Below are 15,456 nucleotides of genomic sequence, written 5' to 3'. Positions count from 1 at the left end.
GCGGTCTGCTTGAATCGGGCCATTCTCGGGTTTCATTGAAGGGTTATACAACAACAATATATATATGAGCAAAAAGCTCAGAAAGTGAAAGCAGTATATATATAACAGTTCACAATATGCAAGATAACAAGTGCAAAAGCAACAACAGATATCACAAGGTATAAACACAAGTAAAGGTGCAATGTGGGATATCAATTTATTGGAATTGGAAACACACAGCGCTACGAGCATTGAGGGGTGATCGGCCAAGCTCCGAACCACATAAAGTGATTCAACCAGGGAGGATCCTCGGCACACATTGGCCATAAACAGACATCAGGCTCCCCGCTACAGATGCTGCAAAAATTGACTGGCGCCTCAGTCTTAATAAATTATTATCCAATTCCTTTTAAGGTCATTTCAAATCAAATCATTTTCAAAAAGGGGTCTTGATCAAAGACAAGTTATAAGCAAGGGTGTTTTCAAAATACAAGTAATCTTTCTAAAGTAAAGGATGTTATTAAGATCAGGGTTCCAAATGAGATAATTCAGTTTAATGTGGGGTATCAGGTTCTCATTATTCATCAAGGGACTATTGGAGTATAATCATGTGGTTGTAAGGTGATATTATATGAAAAAGGTAATTCAATTATTAAGGGTATTATTGGAATCCAAAGTTATGATCATGAGGGGTGATAAAGTAATTCAATTCTATGTAAACAGTAATTCAACGTTCACAGGGTATACAATTACAAAGCAAGTATAAAGAAGAGTTTCACTTGCCTGGATAAAGCTTACTGAACTCTTGTATAGATGCTTCTAGGGGTTCCTTGCCTGGCCTCCTACTTGCACCTATAATTAATAGTATCCTCGTCACTAACTACCCTTTCGTGTATATATATATATATATATATATATATATATATACATATATAATAAATATACACTTAAAACTTAATTAAAACAAGTAACATAATCATCAAGTAATGCACATAACAAGTAAAGCATGGCATTTAGTTACTTAACTATTATCACTTAGTAATCCTCCAACTATACTTAAATCACTTAAGCAATTAATCAAGTAACACATAAGATCTAAGACCAATACCTCCTAACTATACTCTACTGACCTTAACTTAACCAATTAATAGTAAGGCACACTTGTACCTCACCTCCCAAGACTTACAAGTGAAGTGCAACCTAAGTGACTCACTAGTATGCTTACCTTGGCGACACTTGGGTGCCTTGGTAAAAATAATGCATCTACACTAAGTGAATTGACTTAAACTAACTTGCACTATCTAATATGACTTAAAAATAACTCATGGACTCAATATGAGGTCAAGGCCTCACTGATGACACACTCAAATGCAATGCATCTTAAGTGAACTCTAAGGTATGGCTCCATGTGTGACACTTGTGTTCTTTAGTGGAAATGAGGCATCTCCACTTAAGGTATTCACTCTAAACTGACTTCTAAAGGTTAATATGATCCTAAGCTAACATTATGAAGTGGTGTGACTCAAAGGCCTTGCCTAAATGGGTCCTTAAAAACTAGTGTACTTAAAGTGACCATTCTGCCTTGGCAGTTTGACACCTCCTGGGGGTTTTGGCAAAAACAAGTGTTTCCACCATTTGCATTGGTGAAATTGTGACTCCTCTGGATACCTAAGACTTAAATCTAAGTTGTGCACTTGGAATGACACCAAGGCTTTGCTCAGGCCTCCTTGGGCCTCCATGCCAAGTTGGCACAGAACACCCTGACATGCTGTGTGGACTGCCCTGACTTTACCAACTTGAAACTCACTAAACTCACTCACTACACCAATCCAATGACTCAAATAGCTTCCTAAGATTTCCCTAAACTTATCTAAATCAAGGCCCCATGAGGGCCTCAACAATGACAAGGTTTTTAACCCTCAAAAGTGCAAATGACACAATTGTGCCCTGTTCTGGGGTGTAACCTGAAATGTGTGGGTGCATCTATGTAAATGATGGTTTTTGTGACTTCTAAAGCTACTGGAGACTTGTATACATCAAGTCCCAACTCCAGGAGACTTGGGCCTATGAGGGCCTAAGCATGACACATCCAATTCTCATGGTTTCTAAGGTGCAAAAATCTGCCATGGTGTGTGTGTGACTCCTTCCACCTTAACACCCTCCAAAACTCCATATACCAACACACCAAGCCACAATCCTACTCTACAATATACATACACCTACTTACTAGTCACACAAGGCAAGATATCACAAAATTTATCCATCTAAAAGCACAAAACCGAGGCATTTATGAAGCAAAACAGAGCAGAATTTCTTGAAGCATACAAGTGCATAAATTCGAATATAACACATGGCAATTCTCACAAATAACCCTTGTTCATCATTGTAAACTATCATATATGTCAAGAACTAACCATATCTCACAAAAATCATGACATGCATTAACCGAAATCACACAAAAACTCCAAGTTACCACAAATGGCATCCATTCGAATGTAGGGGTCATGGTATCACTATCATATTCATATAACTTAAGCAAATCTCAACATGCAAGCTCTAATACTTAACATACTCATAGTAGAAGATCAAAATCACTTAAAACATAAACAAAACATCATAAATTTCGAATGAAAATGCTAAAACAAACCATTCCCTTCGGCTCTCTTAAAGTTCATTGCCGAGGGTGATAAACAAATGCTTTTTGGCCAAAAAGAGATATAAAACCTCACCAAAAACACATCAAGATCATCATATAGGAACCTCCAAAATGGTGACTCTAAGTCCATAAGGACTAAAGCCCCATTTCGGCTCCAAACCACACATGCAAGTAAGATCTCACCTAGAATTTGAAGTATCAAGCTTGAGTTGTGAAGAACTTGGCTTGCAAAGCTTAAAATCTCAAAGAAAATGAAAGAAATGGTGGAGATGGGGGAGGGGGTGAGCTCGGCCGAATGTGAGAGAGGGAGAGAAGTGAGGGAGAGAAGAGGGTTTGGTTGGGTGTGTGGTTATGTGACAAGTGGAGTCAAGCACTTGTTTTGACTCTCCTTTTGACTAGAAAGTGGTAGTGGGGTGTAGAAATGACTAGCTTGTCCTCTCCTCAAGTGTTAGTGTAAAATGCATGCAAGGGTAATATAGACATTTGATAATTAATAAAAGTGTGATTAAAAGAGTATTAAAAGAAAGAGTTTTGATAATTAAAGTACAAATCGATAAATCATGAAATTAATATCACAAATAATATGAGATTTTAGAAGTTTAATAAAATAGTTTTCACAAATTTTGAACAAGGAATGAATTTTAAAAGGAATATTACAAGTAGAGCTCTAATAATCACATTTCACATAAATATAAAACACGAATATAATACACGTAAAATCTCGAGAAGAATATATATGCCAAACGCTATTTTACAAGTTAAAGTTTATTGGCTACTCGCAATTTATCAAATATTACTAAATTGTATCAATATCTATTATTATTAAATCGGGTAGCGACAACGATCACTTTTATTACTATAAAGTCAAAACCGTCGCAACTAGTAATATTATTTAATCGCGTAGCGAGAATTATTCGTCAAATAACATACAAGTACATTTTAACGATATACGAAAGTCATGTAACAATGAACGAGTCAATTCACATAGTTTGGCAATTAAAACACGATATTTAATATATCACCAAAATGAAATACTGTAATATATATATATAAGTCAAATATTACAGACGTTACAATAGCTATCCTAGAGACGCCACCTCAACGCGTAGGGGTGCTTGCGGGTCGATTTGGGCGGGTTGCTAGCAAATTAGTAAACCAACCCAATTAGATTAGTTTTATAAAATTTGAACCCATCGTAAACCTTTTTAAATTCGGGTTGTGTTGGTTCGGCTTGATCGGGTTAGTTGGGTTGATCGGGTTAATTATAAAATAGAATTTAGTGTAATATATATTTGTATTTGTTGGTCAGTGATAAAATAACTTAGAAGTCTAAGAATCAAAATCACGAGCTAACTTAATCTAGTATGCAATTATACAATTTATCACACATATACACATCAAAATACATTACAATCTAAAAAACTAAATTACATTACATATAGATTGAACATCAATATATTAAATATAATTCATAATTTAAGTATGTAACATATTAATTTTTAAAAAATATTAACTTCTATGTCAATTAGTAAACTAGTAGTACGCCTCATTAATACATAATATATGTCGGGTTGGAATGGGTTAAAAATTATCAAAACCCTAACCCAACCTATTTAATTCGAGTTTTTTTAGTGTTTCACCCATTAAAAGTTCGGTGTAATAATCGGGTTGGGTCAGCTAAAATTAGAGGCGGATTGGGTTGGTTTAATCGGTTTTTTCAGATTATGGGCATCCTATCAACGCCCCTCACTTCTCCTTCATATAAAGTATATATTAAAATTGATGATTGATTGATTTTAACAATTTTTAGTAAAAATACTAGAAAACGTCATTTTTACAATTTTCTAATATAAAAGAAAACAATTGTAATTTTTATAATTCTTAGTTGACTTTTTTGCCTTTAGAGTTTAATATATAGAAGTGGAAGATGAGAAAATTACTAAGCAGGAGTGCGGAGGGAGGACAGTTTCACCCGACCCGTTCCGAACCAATTGGATCTACCCGAATCCGATTTTTTTTGAATTTGTATATGGATCTCAAATATTCCCAACTGAAACCCGATCCAAAATCCGAAACCCGATTCAAACCAAATCCGAACCTGAAACCCAATAAAAATTTAGATACAAAATATTATATATATATAGAGAGAGAGAGAGTTAAATACATTATATATATTGACAGAGTAAAGTTCTATGGAGACTACTTTATTTGGAGACCGTAAAGACCACTTATGTTCTGCAAGTAAAATATTGCATAAAAACATTACAAAACTCATAATTTTGCAAATCAAAATACTGCAGAATACATTATATTGTGAAGAAATATCACCAATTCATTAAAATTATTGATGAACATCTATGTTTAATAAGTAGAATGTGTATGTTATGCAAACTAAACATATTCCGCAGGATAAAATATTATATAATATTCTACATGCAAAACATACATGATATTCAAGATTTTAAATGATACAATGATCTTTGTACAACATAATTTTCAAAATTATGAGTTTTTCAATATTTTTATGCATATTTTACTTGAAGAACATAAACGGTCTCGACGGTCTCCAAAAAAAGTAGTCTCCATAGAACTTTACTCTATATTGACATATTATGAATTATTAGGTATGTATGTTAACATTTTACTTAATTTTTATGCCCGATACAAAATTTACATTCATTTCACTGTATTTTTCGTAATTACCGTGCATTAAATAATTAAAATATAATACAAATATAAACGATAAGTTGAATGATTGTAAACAATTAATTTAACATGTTTCAATGTTTATTGTACTATATGAAACATATAGTGGCCTTTTTTATATTTCTATATTTTGAAGAAAAAAAAAGACCAATCATCACATTTCTTCTTAAGCATATGATTTTTTATTTCTTTAAATATTCTAATTAAACCTTAACCCGAACCGAAACTCTAAAAAATCTGATAGATACGATTTGGATCTTCATTTTATATATTTAGATTTGAACCGATTCGAAATATAATAAATCGGGTTTGGATATCCGGAAACCGTGTCCGATCCCGCAGTTGCCATCGTTGGAGTATGAACACAAGCCGGTGTTTGTACAAAATCTGAGGAAACACGCAAGCGCTGTTGGTTGATGAGCTGATACATCTAACACTTTGATTCATATTGTTGCAGGAGTTGACCCAACTTTTACTTTTTGTTATGCCATAGTCTCCTAAACTCTAAGGAATGCGAAAATTCAACTATAAACATAAACTATAATAAGAATCAAAATCAAGATAATGTAAATAAATTCGTCAATCAAAATTGAACTCGTCAATCTTTCATAAAAAAGTATTTAATTCACTAATTTATATAGTCAAGAATTTGTTCCCCGATTAATGTTGAATAGTTTGATAATAATTTTATAATAAATAATTGAATACCACTTTTTTTGTCAATACACATGTACACAGAGTTACGGAATTTAGGGGACGTTTGGATGAGTTTAAAATAAGTGTTTCTAAAGCAAAAAAAGTGAAATAGAAGTTACCTAAAACTTATAAGTGATTAAAGTATTTGGGGAAAAAAAAGAAGAATTCATGAAACAGATGTTAGAAATCTTAACTTTTTATAAGTATTTTTCAACTTTCTATAAAAACAATACGAATAAGTGCTTCTAACTTAACCCCACCTAAACACCCACGTCTTTAATTCTCATAAACCTCTGTAGTCTGCCATCACTCACGCCCCAACTCCGAATAAAATCATGAATTCACAATCTCATGAATATACGTATTTTATGGTAAGTAACGTGCAATATATTCCGTTAAGATATACCATATTAATTAACGTAATAATATCGTATGATTAGTTAAGTTCAATGGAGTAAAAAAAAATTGGAGTATTGGAGTACAAAGTTTGATAAAATATAATCTAGTCATCTAAATTTCAATTTTTTTTGTCCAATAATATTTGTAAATATTTGACAACCTGCACATTATGTTCTGTAACATAAACATCGTGATCAAATGGTAGAATAATTACTTTTATAAATCATAGGACTCTATGTTCTGCAATATAACTAATAAGCAAAACAATAATCTTAATACTTGTTAAAGTTGAAAGATACTAATGATTAATTGACAATTATGTGCAAGGCAACTTATAAATGATAGATTATATCAAAATTTGGATAATCAAAGATATTATATAGGATCAAACTGAAAAATTATGATATGTACTCCAATACTCCAATATTTTTATGTACTCCATAGAACTTAACTCTCGTATGATACCGTAATATGATAAAAGATAAAGTTACGTTAACTCTCCCAAATGTCGTTCTCAAAATATATCTAAGAATCTTATTATTAGTAATATGAAGAAAAAAAAAAGAGAGAAATTGGAGTCTTTCCCTAAATTATATTATTAATTTTTTTTTTTATATATTGTGACACGCCACCCTGGAAAGAATCCTACCTTGCTAGCAATTGAATAATAATAATAATTAGAGTAAAAGGCCTGCGGCTGCGGCAAGTACAAGTTTAAGATGGTATAAAACAAGGAGACGGTAGTTTATATAAAAAGATACAGATACTAAAGATAGAGATATATGCGATCTGCATATATAAACAAAGAAAGAGAGATAGAGATAGAGAAAGAGATAGAGAGAGAGAAAGAGAAAGAGACAGAGAGAGAGATGGATAATGATTCCAAGTTTGATGGAGAGTCAGCGAGGGTGATGATGAAAGAATTGAGGGAGACTTACTCTACTGGTAAAACCAAGAGTTATGAATGGAGGATCTGCCAGCTCAATAATCTTCTCAAGATTGCCGAGTTTCATGAACCCGAGATTCTTCAGGCTCTTCACTCCGATATCTCCAAGCCCGAGTTCGAATCCTTTGTCCATGAGGTCCATCGAAATTCTTTTTCAACCCTTTTACTCTGCTTGCTTCTTCTATGATTTTATTTTTTTCGATGATTTTAGTTTAGACTATCTTTCTTTTTTCTTTTCTGCATGGAGATTACGTACACTACACCTCTCTCATCATCATCATCTTATAATAAATGTAATGTATATGCTTGTTTCTTGAGCATTTATTGCACATCACAACTACATACTCTGCGAATGCTTCAATATCGCTACTTCGAGCACGTTTGGATAACCCGGTGGTTAAGGGTTTATCCTCTGTTGACCCATGTCCTGGGTTCGACGCCGGCTCAACTCGAGATTGTCTAAGAACAGATACTCAATTGTAAGGCTATAGGTCATATTAGTCAAAAAAAAAAAAAAATATATGGCTACTTCTGGTGTCATATATGTGGAGTCTTTTTGTTTTTATAAAAGGCTTGTTTAGGATGGTTTGCAAAGCTATTGTACAATTTTGCATACACGCCTCCATCTGATGACAAAATCACCACAAAAACAGATATTTAATACGTACGGGAACATTATAGAGGTGCTTAACTCAATAGTTTGGAGCTTTTAAAAACCATATATGCCTTTGCTCAAGTTTTTTTTTTGTTGACAAATTCATTGTAAGTGTTCAAAGTTTCCGATATATGTCAACTCATGAAGGGCTTACCTAAAATTTAGGTCCTCTGTTTAGAGTCCTCGGAAACTTCCTACAGGGATCTTCATATGATCCCTTTACCTTAAAACATGTCAATTGACTCACAGAATATGGATAAAAAGGCTTAACCACTTACTTTCTGAAGAATATTAAAGTTTCCAGGTAATTTGGAAGATGCTAATATAACTCAAAGAGACTTTTTATATCCCCTCCTTCTTTTTAGTTATATCTTTTGTTGAACTAATTAGCATACATCTGATAGAATCTCTGATGTCCTAAGCTATGGTTCTTTGTTATTACACAGATATGGTTGATCAAGACATCATGTAAATTGGCAATTAAGGAACTTAAACGTTGGATGAAGCCAGAAAAAGTAATCCCTTTTCGAACTGTACTTCTGATTGAAAGATGTTGTTTACAATGCTTATTGAAGTGAAACATTATGAATGACAATATGTTTAATTTACAGGTTGGTACAACATTAGTAACATTTCCTTCGAGTGCAGAAATCGTGGCAGAACCTTTCGGAGTTGTATTAATCATATCAGCGTGGAATTATCCTTTCTGTATGTTGAAGCTTCTCCTCATGTTCATGTTTTGACCTTCTGATGAATTATATTTTGCTAATAAAGTTTAAGAAAAATGATCTTCAGCTCTATAGTTGTAAGTTGAAATTGATATATAGGTCAAACTTGGGTCACTCTCTTTTTTTACTCGTATTCTAGAGGTAGTTCATGGTGAATGAAGTAAACTTGCCTACAATGTCCTCAATCCGAGCAGAAAAGAGACATACTATTTGTTTGTCTGATCTCCTTAAACATCAAATTTGAATATGCATATATATGTAGGATGCGAGTAGGATTGTGTTCTTCTTTGAGCTCCATTCCTTGATTACCACAATGCCAGCTTTTCTTGTATAAACCTTGAATTATCACTTGTCACTGAAACATATAACTGTTATGGGAACTAGGAAGATGCCTCCATGTTCAAAGTTTGTATAATACCTACTAGATGATGGAAAATAAATATATTGACGGGTTCAGTTAGCTATATTTGACTAAGCCATTTAGTAGACTTTTCCAAATCAAGCTGCATACTCTAGATATTCAATGTCAGTGGACAAAAGCATGAGAGATTATAAGTACAACATACAATAGATATGGTGCACCTCTGTTCCTCTAGGGAAGGATAATTAAGAAATGTTTGTCATGGTCTGCCCGCCCCATTGTCAGCAACTGGAGTTTTCCCACCTTGACTAATTTCAATAATTTCCAATCTGCAAATGCTCGGTTTCGCTGCTCAAACCGCAGTTTGCTTCTTGGTTGCCTGATGGCCTTTTACAGGTCAGCAAACCTAATTAGGAAAAGAATATGTCTTTGGGTTTTATCGTGAGCATTATTATCCTTTAAAAAAGGAGATTAGTTGGGGTCTCTTGCATATGGAAGAGGTTTGGGTGTTGGCGCACAGAATTGGGATGGGGTTTGTTTCTTATACTTTCTTGATAACTTTGTTTGATAGAAGTTTTACATTAAGAATCTGATGTGCTATTATGCATATCAGTTCTTCAAAACTTATAAAAGTCTGAGTCTATTTAAAAGTCTGTTTCTATTTACTAAAAGCTATAATTCCTGACATATTCTCTAATGCTTGAGTCTTGCACATTCAAAAATGCATGATCAGCGTTTTTTCTCTTATTGTTGGTATCAGAGTATTCATCTTTTTCATTTTTGCTCCTTCATGTCTGTATGGTACGGTATGGCCTATTATGCATGGGTGGGGGTGCAGGTGTGGGTGCGGAGCGGGGGTGCTTGGTACGGGAATTCGGTAAAGTCAAAATTATAGGGATACGGAAAGTCGGCAAATGAAAAAATTTAAATATATATTGTAAATAAATATATAAAATTAATTTTCAAAAGAAAGAGAAGCACTCAAAATCAAACCAAATATAATACCCGACATGACGTCACATTAAGATATCCCATGATTGTTGGGTTAAAGAAACCCTGTGCTTGTAGCTGAAATTGTAGATGAATCATACCTAATTGCTCGCAAAATATGTTTCCATTTGCAGTGCTGTCTCTTGATCCAGTTATTGGAGCTATTGCAGCAGGAAATACCGTGGTCTTGAAACCATCAGAAGTTTCTCCAGCCACATCTTCATTGCTCGCAAAATATATAGGGGAATACATGGATAGCTCAGCTGTAAAAGTTGTAGAGGGTGCTATTCCTGAAACATCAGTTCTTCTGGAGCAAAAGTGGGACAAGATACTCTATACAGGTTTTCTCAAGTTCTTACTCATTTTTACCCTTTATAACATGGCATTAGATAAACTTTTAATTGTAAAAATTATTAGACGTCAATATATACACAATGCAATCAACGCATGCATTTGAGTCGAGATCTCGGCTACTGAACCCTCGCCAAAATTATGCTCTCGCTGCTTTTACACTAAGGCCATGCTTGTTTAAAGTTTTATAATCCCTGGTCAAGAGTCCATGGATTATTGTCTCTTCATTATTAATTCTAAAGGATTCCAATTTTTTAAGTTACCCCATCCTTTGTTTGTTTGAAAATTTATGTTTAGGATTGGATTATAATTCTTTAAACTTTTATTCTATTTTGTTTTGAGGGATGATTCAAGAGATAGGACTACAATCCTTTAAATTTGCTAATCCTATGTTTGTTTTACATGGGATTGTGGTGAGGAGTTCAAGTTTAGAGGATTCAATGATACTTCCTCAAATATAGTATTAGGGAGGATTATATTTATATCCTTTACTCCAAAAACAAACATGGGACTGGAAAAAGGATTATAATCCCTCGACTAAATTGTTTAATCCTTGGACTAAGATGTTTCAAAACAAACATGGGACTGGAAAAGTTAAAGGACCATAGTCTTATCTCATACTTTATCCCATGAAACAAACATGGGGCACAGTTGAATTGCTTTACAGGGCATGCATATTTAATAGACTCGGAAACATTGCAATAGTGGTTAACATTAAAAATATTCTCGTAAATTTGTTTTATGGACTGAAGTCAAGTACTGAAACCCCCTCCTCCTTCCAGGTCCTTTGACCAAGGTTCTATTCACTTCTTTATCTGTGTGGTCTTTTATGTCTTTGTCAAAATTACCCTTCTGTATCTTTCGTACCTTAAAAATATACACGATGCTTCTATTATACGTCAAAATCTTTAAGTAATTCTTTCACTTAAAGTTCTCCAGGACCTTTGCATTCTAGTTGGTCATATTAATCTCCAGTACTAATTGGTGTATATAGGCCGTCAGAACCACCAATACACTGGTGGTCCATGCCTGTTGATTTGCATTTTTCTTCATTGAGTACTGTAATAATAACCAAGTTCTCCTTGTCCCTGCCCAACTAGACCAGGGCTGGGCTTAATTGGGTTGAAGCCTTTCAAAAGGACAAGCTTTATTAATTATTTTCTTCTATAATTGTAAAACCTTTATTTTTCCTGACTTAAGTCCCTGGCTATGATTGTAATGCGCAAAGTACTTTTGCAGGAAACTCAAAAGTTGGACGTATTGTATTAGCTGCTGCAGCAAAGCATCTTACACCTGTTGTCTTAGAGCTTGGAGGAAAATCTCCTATTATTGTTGATTCAGACATTGATCTAAAAGTTAGAAGACACTCTCTTTGTTTCATAGTCCACTACTACTGGCTGTGTCGTTATTTGTAATGGTAAATTCCTGTTTATATTTAAGATTGCAGCAAGGCGTATTATCTCAGGAAAGTGGGGATGCAACAATGGACAAGCCTGCATATCTCCGGATTACATTATAACAACAAAAGATTTTGCCCCAAAATTGGTAAGAACTCTAATCCTTGAGATAGTCAATATTGTCAAAGTTGAAAGTACTGATCTACTGATCTCCCTATATATCTTTGATGTCATCATCTTCACCAGGTAGATAGTCTGAAACTTCAGTTGCTAAAATTCTACGGGGAGGAGCCACTGAAATCAGATGACTTGTCTCGTGTTGTGAACTCTAATCACTTTAATCGGTTGATTAAATTATTGGACGATGATAAGGTATCTGGTAAAATTGTTCATGGAGGTCAAAGGGACATAGTCAACCTGTGAGTTTGACTGCATTTCTGTACATTGTATCTCCTATGATTTACATGAATAAGATTATGAACATTCTCTTTGTCATTACAGCAAGATTGCTCCAGCTATATTGCTAGATGTCCCGGAAGATTCTCTAATCATGAATGAAGAAATATTTGGTCCTTTACTTGCTATTGTGACGGTAAATTATCCTAATCGATTAACTGATAAATATTATTCAGTATTCCCTTGAATTTTAAAAGCTATATCTCCTTTCAATCAATAATTTAGTACTGTAAGCTAAGCTTTTGCCAAAAAGGTTGGTAGAATGGTAATAACTGAATTTAGGTTGTTGCTATACAATGATATGTGTGAACATTATAAGATGGGCTTGAATTATGTCTTTCCCATAAGAAAGCAATAAGTGGAAAAAATTCATTCCCTTTTGGTCTCCATCCAAAATTGTTCACGTGCCCTCTGTTTTCCCGCTTTATCTTACGAACAATTAACATTCATGTAATTTTAGAATCAATATTAGATGGATTATGTTGATACAGGTTTGATACTATTTTAGTCCTCAAATATGTTTTGCATCAATTGTGATAATTTGATTTTATTATGCTTTGACAAGGTTGATCGTCTGGAAGAGAGTTTTAATATAATTAATTCAAGACCGAAACCACTGGCAGCATATTTATTTACAAACAACAAGAAGTTGAAGGAGAAGTTTGTGGGTGATGTCTCTGCAGGAGGTTTACTGATTAATGATACTACTTTACATGTAAGTATATCTTTCTAAATACCGACATGTTATATATGAGATTTATACAAATGCTGATAATCATGTGTGCTGATGATTCGTGCATGCATCAAGTTCATATTTATGATTAGCTTCAGAGTTTAGCGGGAAACTGGTTGTCAACCTGATACTTAATGTTGGGTGTACTGGGTAGGAGTTAATAATTCAAATCATCAATAGACGTCAGTTAAGTTCCGTCAGTTTTTGGTGGGAATAGATGATTAAATTGGGTATGGAACATTTTCTCCCTCTCTTTACTTTGGGAGGATAATTGTGACAGAGAATTTTCTCCGTGGCTTCTCCTTAGATCAGTATTTGTATACAGTCCTTGTGATATTATATTCAAGTTCATATACATGCATATGCATAATTCTACATCATGGTTTTCTTTGTGTTATTACAAATTGCACCTAGTATGATTTATATGTACTGCTTATGGTTTTCTCTCGTATTTAGTGATTACTTTCCAGAATATGTTATATATTCCTCTTATACAGTTCAGGCATGTAATTGACAACTTGAAACAGTGGTAGGAATTTGTTTTCACAAGGTTTATTTATGCAATTTACATTTTGGGTCTCAGTATTTTAAGCAGTAGATTTTTTTTATATTGCATACTATCTGGCTTTTTTGGAGCAAGACTTACTGCTTGCTTCAAAATAAACCTTCATACTCAACTTCTGTTCTTGTATCATTTTAAAGAAAAAAATTCATGTTATACATCCATACTCAACTTGGTAATGTATGCATACAACACTGACAAGACGGATGCATGTTTACTCTGTTGAGAAACCGACACACACACAAAGTTTAATGTACCATGGTACTAAGGCACGATTGAAAAACTTGTTGCAGCTTACAGTTCCCACTTTACCTTTTGGAGGAGTTGGGGAGAGTGGCATGGGTGGATACCATGGAAAATTTTCATTCGACACTTTCAGTCACAAGAAGGCAGTTATGTATCGAAGTTATCTTGGAGATGCCTCTGAAAGGTACCCACCATATACAACCCGTAAGTTGAGATTTCTGAAGGCTGTTATGAATGGCAGTTTTCTTGACATTTTCCGTGCTATATTGGGCTGGCCATAATCTGCAGATGGTATTCTGGTGGTTTCATTTGTCATGTTTTTTTAGTCTCTCTTGGCTAAATCTGCTGATGGTATTCAATTTTTCATATACATAATATTTGTTTCGTTTGAGCAACTAAACAATCTTCCATCACTTGTATTTTCCTCCTAAGATTTACTTTTTACTTCTTGGCATCAATTTTTTTCACCCATATTATTTGTTCCATTTGGAACGTGTATGGATTATATTCTTTAAAGATATATCTATGGTTTTAATTTGAAAAATCTTAGTGATATGAGTCAAAAAATATCCTCGTAAAGATATAGATGCAGCATTAAATTCAATCTGATTTGGTTTCAACGAAGACAAATAAACATAATTCATTATAAAATCCTATTGAATCGGTGAATTCGACTCAATTCAATGAGGGTTAAAAAGTCCATTGTTGTGAAAAATGAACTTGGCAAATAAACATAATTCATTATAGAGATCCTATTGAATCGGTGAATCCGACTCAATTCAATGATGGTTAAAAAGTCCATTGTTGTGAAAAATGAACTTAACTATATTCATGACCAAAAACTATATTCTTTTAGTCCACCATGTGTCAAAATTTTATACAACAATGACATCAATATCAGGTGTCAAAATTTTACCGTCTTTGTATGCCTCCTATACTTTATAAACACAAAAATACAAGGAAACTATCTCATGTGACTTGTCTTTCCCCTTCCATCTATTTTGGTAGCCTCTCTTATAAGCTCCTTATCTGTAAACCATCAAACAATATAGAGATGTGAAGAACTACTGAGAGGTGGGTTCTATTTATAGGCAAACTTGATAAGGGCTTTTAACCAAAAGACACTTAGGTGTATTACCCTTACATCTACCCATTTAATTCTTATTAATGAAACGCCTCGGAACTCAATATCAACCTCTACAAAACCAATAGGCGTGCAGTAAATGTCTAATCACATTAGACCACGTAATAAATGTACATCATTACGTCTTTTAATGATAAATTTAAAAACAAGACAGATAAGTATTAAACAAATATTCATGCGAATCACATACTGTCAAGTAATCAAATAATCCAAATAAGATATAATGAAAATATCTCGTGAGAGCAAGTTTCCAAGTTGTTGTCATAAGCTTCAAAAGAAAATAAAAAATTTACAGACTAGTGAGTTTAACATACCATGTTCAACATTCCAAGATTACTCACCAATCTGTTGAAGGTCGTTTCATCCAATGGCTTTGTGAAGATGTCTGCAAGTTGCTTTTCTGTAGGAACATAGATCAGCTTGACAGTCCCCCTTTCAACATGTTCCCGGA

The 15,456-nt window shown here is 33.8% G+C and overlaps 1 protein-coding gene across 1 annotated transcript; it reads left to right on the top strand.

The window, feature by feature from the left end:
• Window positions 1-7,114: 7,114 nt before the first annotated feature.
• Window positions 7,115-14,319, top strand: LOC108197406 (aldehyde dehydrogenase family 3 member H1). Its single transcript, XM_017365015.2, has 10 exons — window positions 7,115-7,518; window positions 8,484-8,552; window positions 8,649-8,745; window positions 10,251-10,457; window positions 11,707-11,822; window positions 11,908-12,012; window positions 12,111-12,283; window positions 12,366-12,456; window positions 12,886-13,035; window positions 13,909-14,319. The coding sequence occupies exons 1-10, from the start codon at window positions 7,219-7,221 to the stop codon at window positions 14,140-14,142; spliced, it is 1,542 nt and encodes a 513-aa protein (XP_017220504.1). The 5' UTR covers window positions 7,115-7,218; the 3' UTR covers window positions 14,143-14,319.
• Window positions 14,320-15,456: the final 1,137 nt, after the last annotated feature.

The sequence above is a fragment of the Daucus carota genome, chromosome 3, assembly GCF_001625215.2.
Source record: "Daucus carota subsp. sativus chromosome 3, DH1 v3.0, whole genome shotgun sequence".
Taxonomy (NCBI): Eukaryota; Viridiplantae; Streptophyta; class Magnoliopsida; order Apiales; family Apiaceae; genus Daucus; species Daucus carota.
This window is presented reverse-complemented; position numbering and strand designations above follow the sequence as displayed.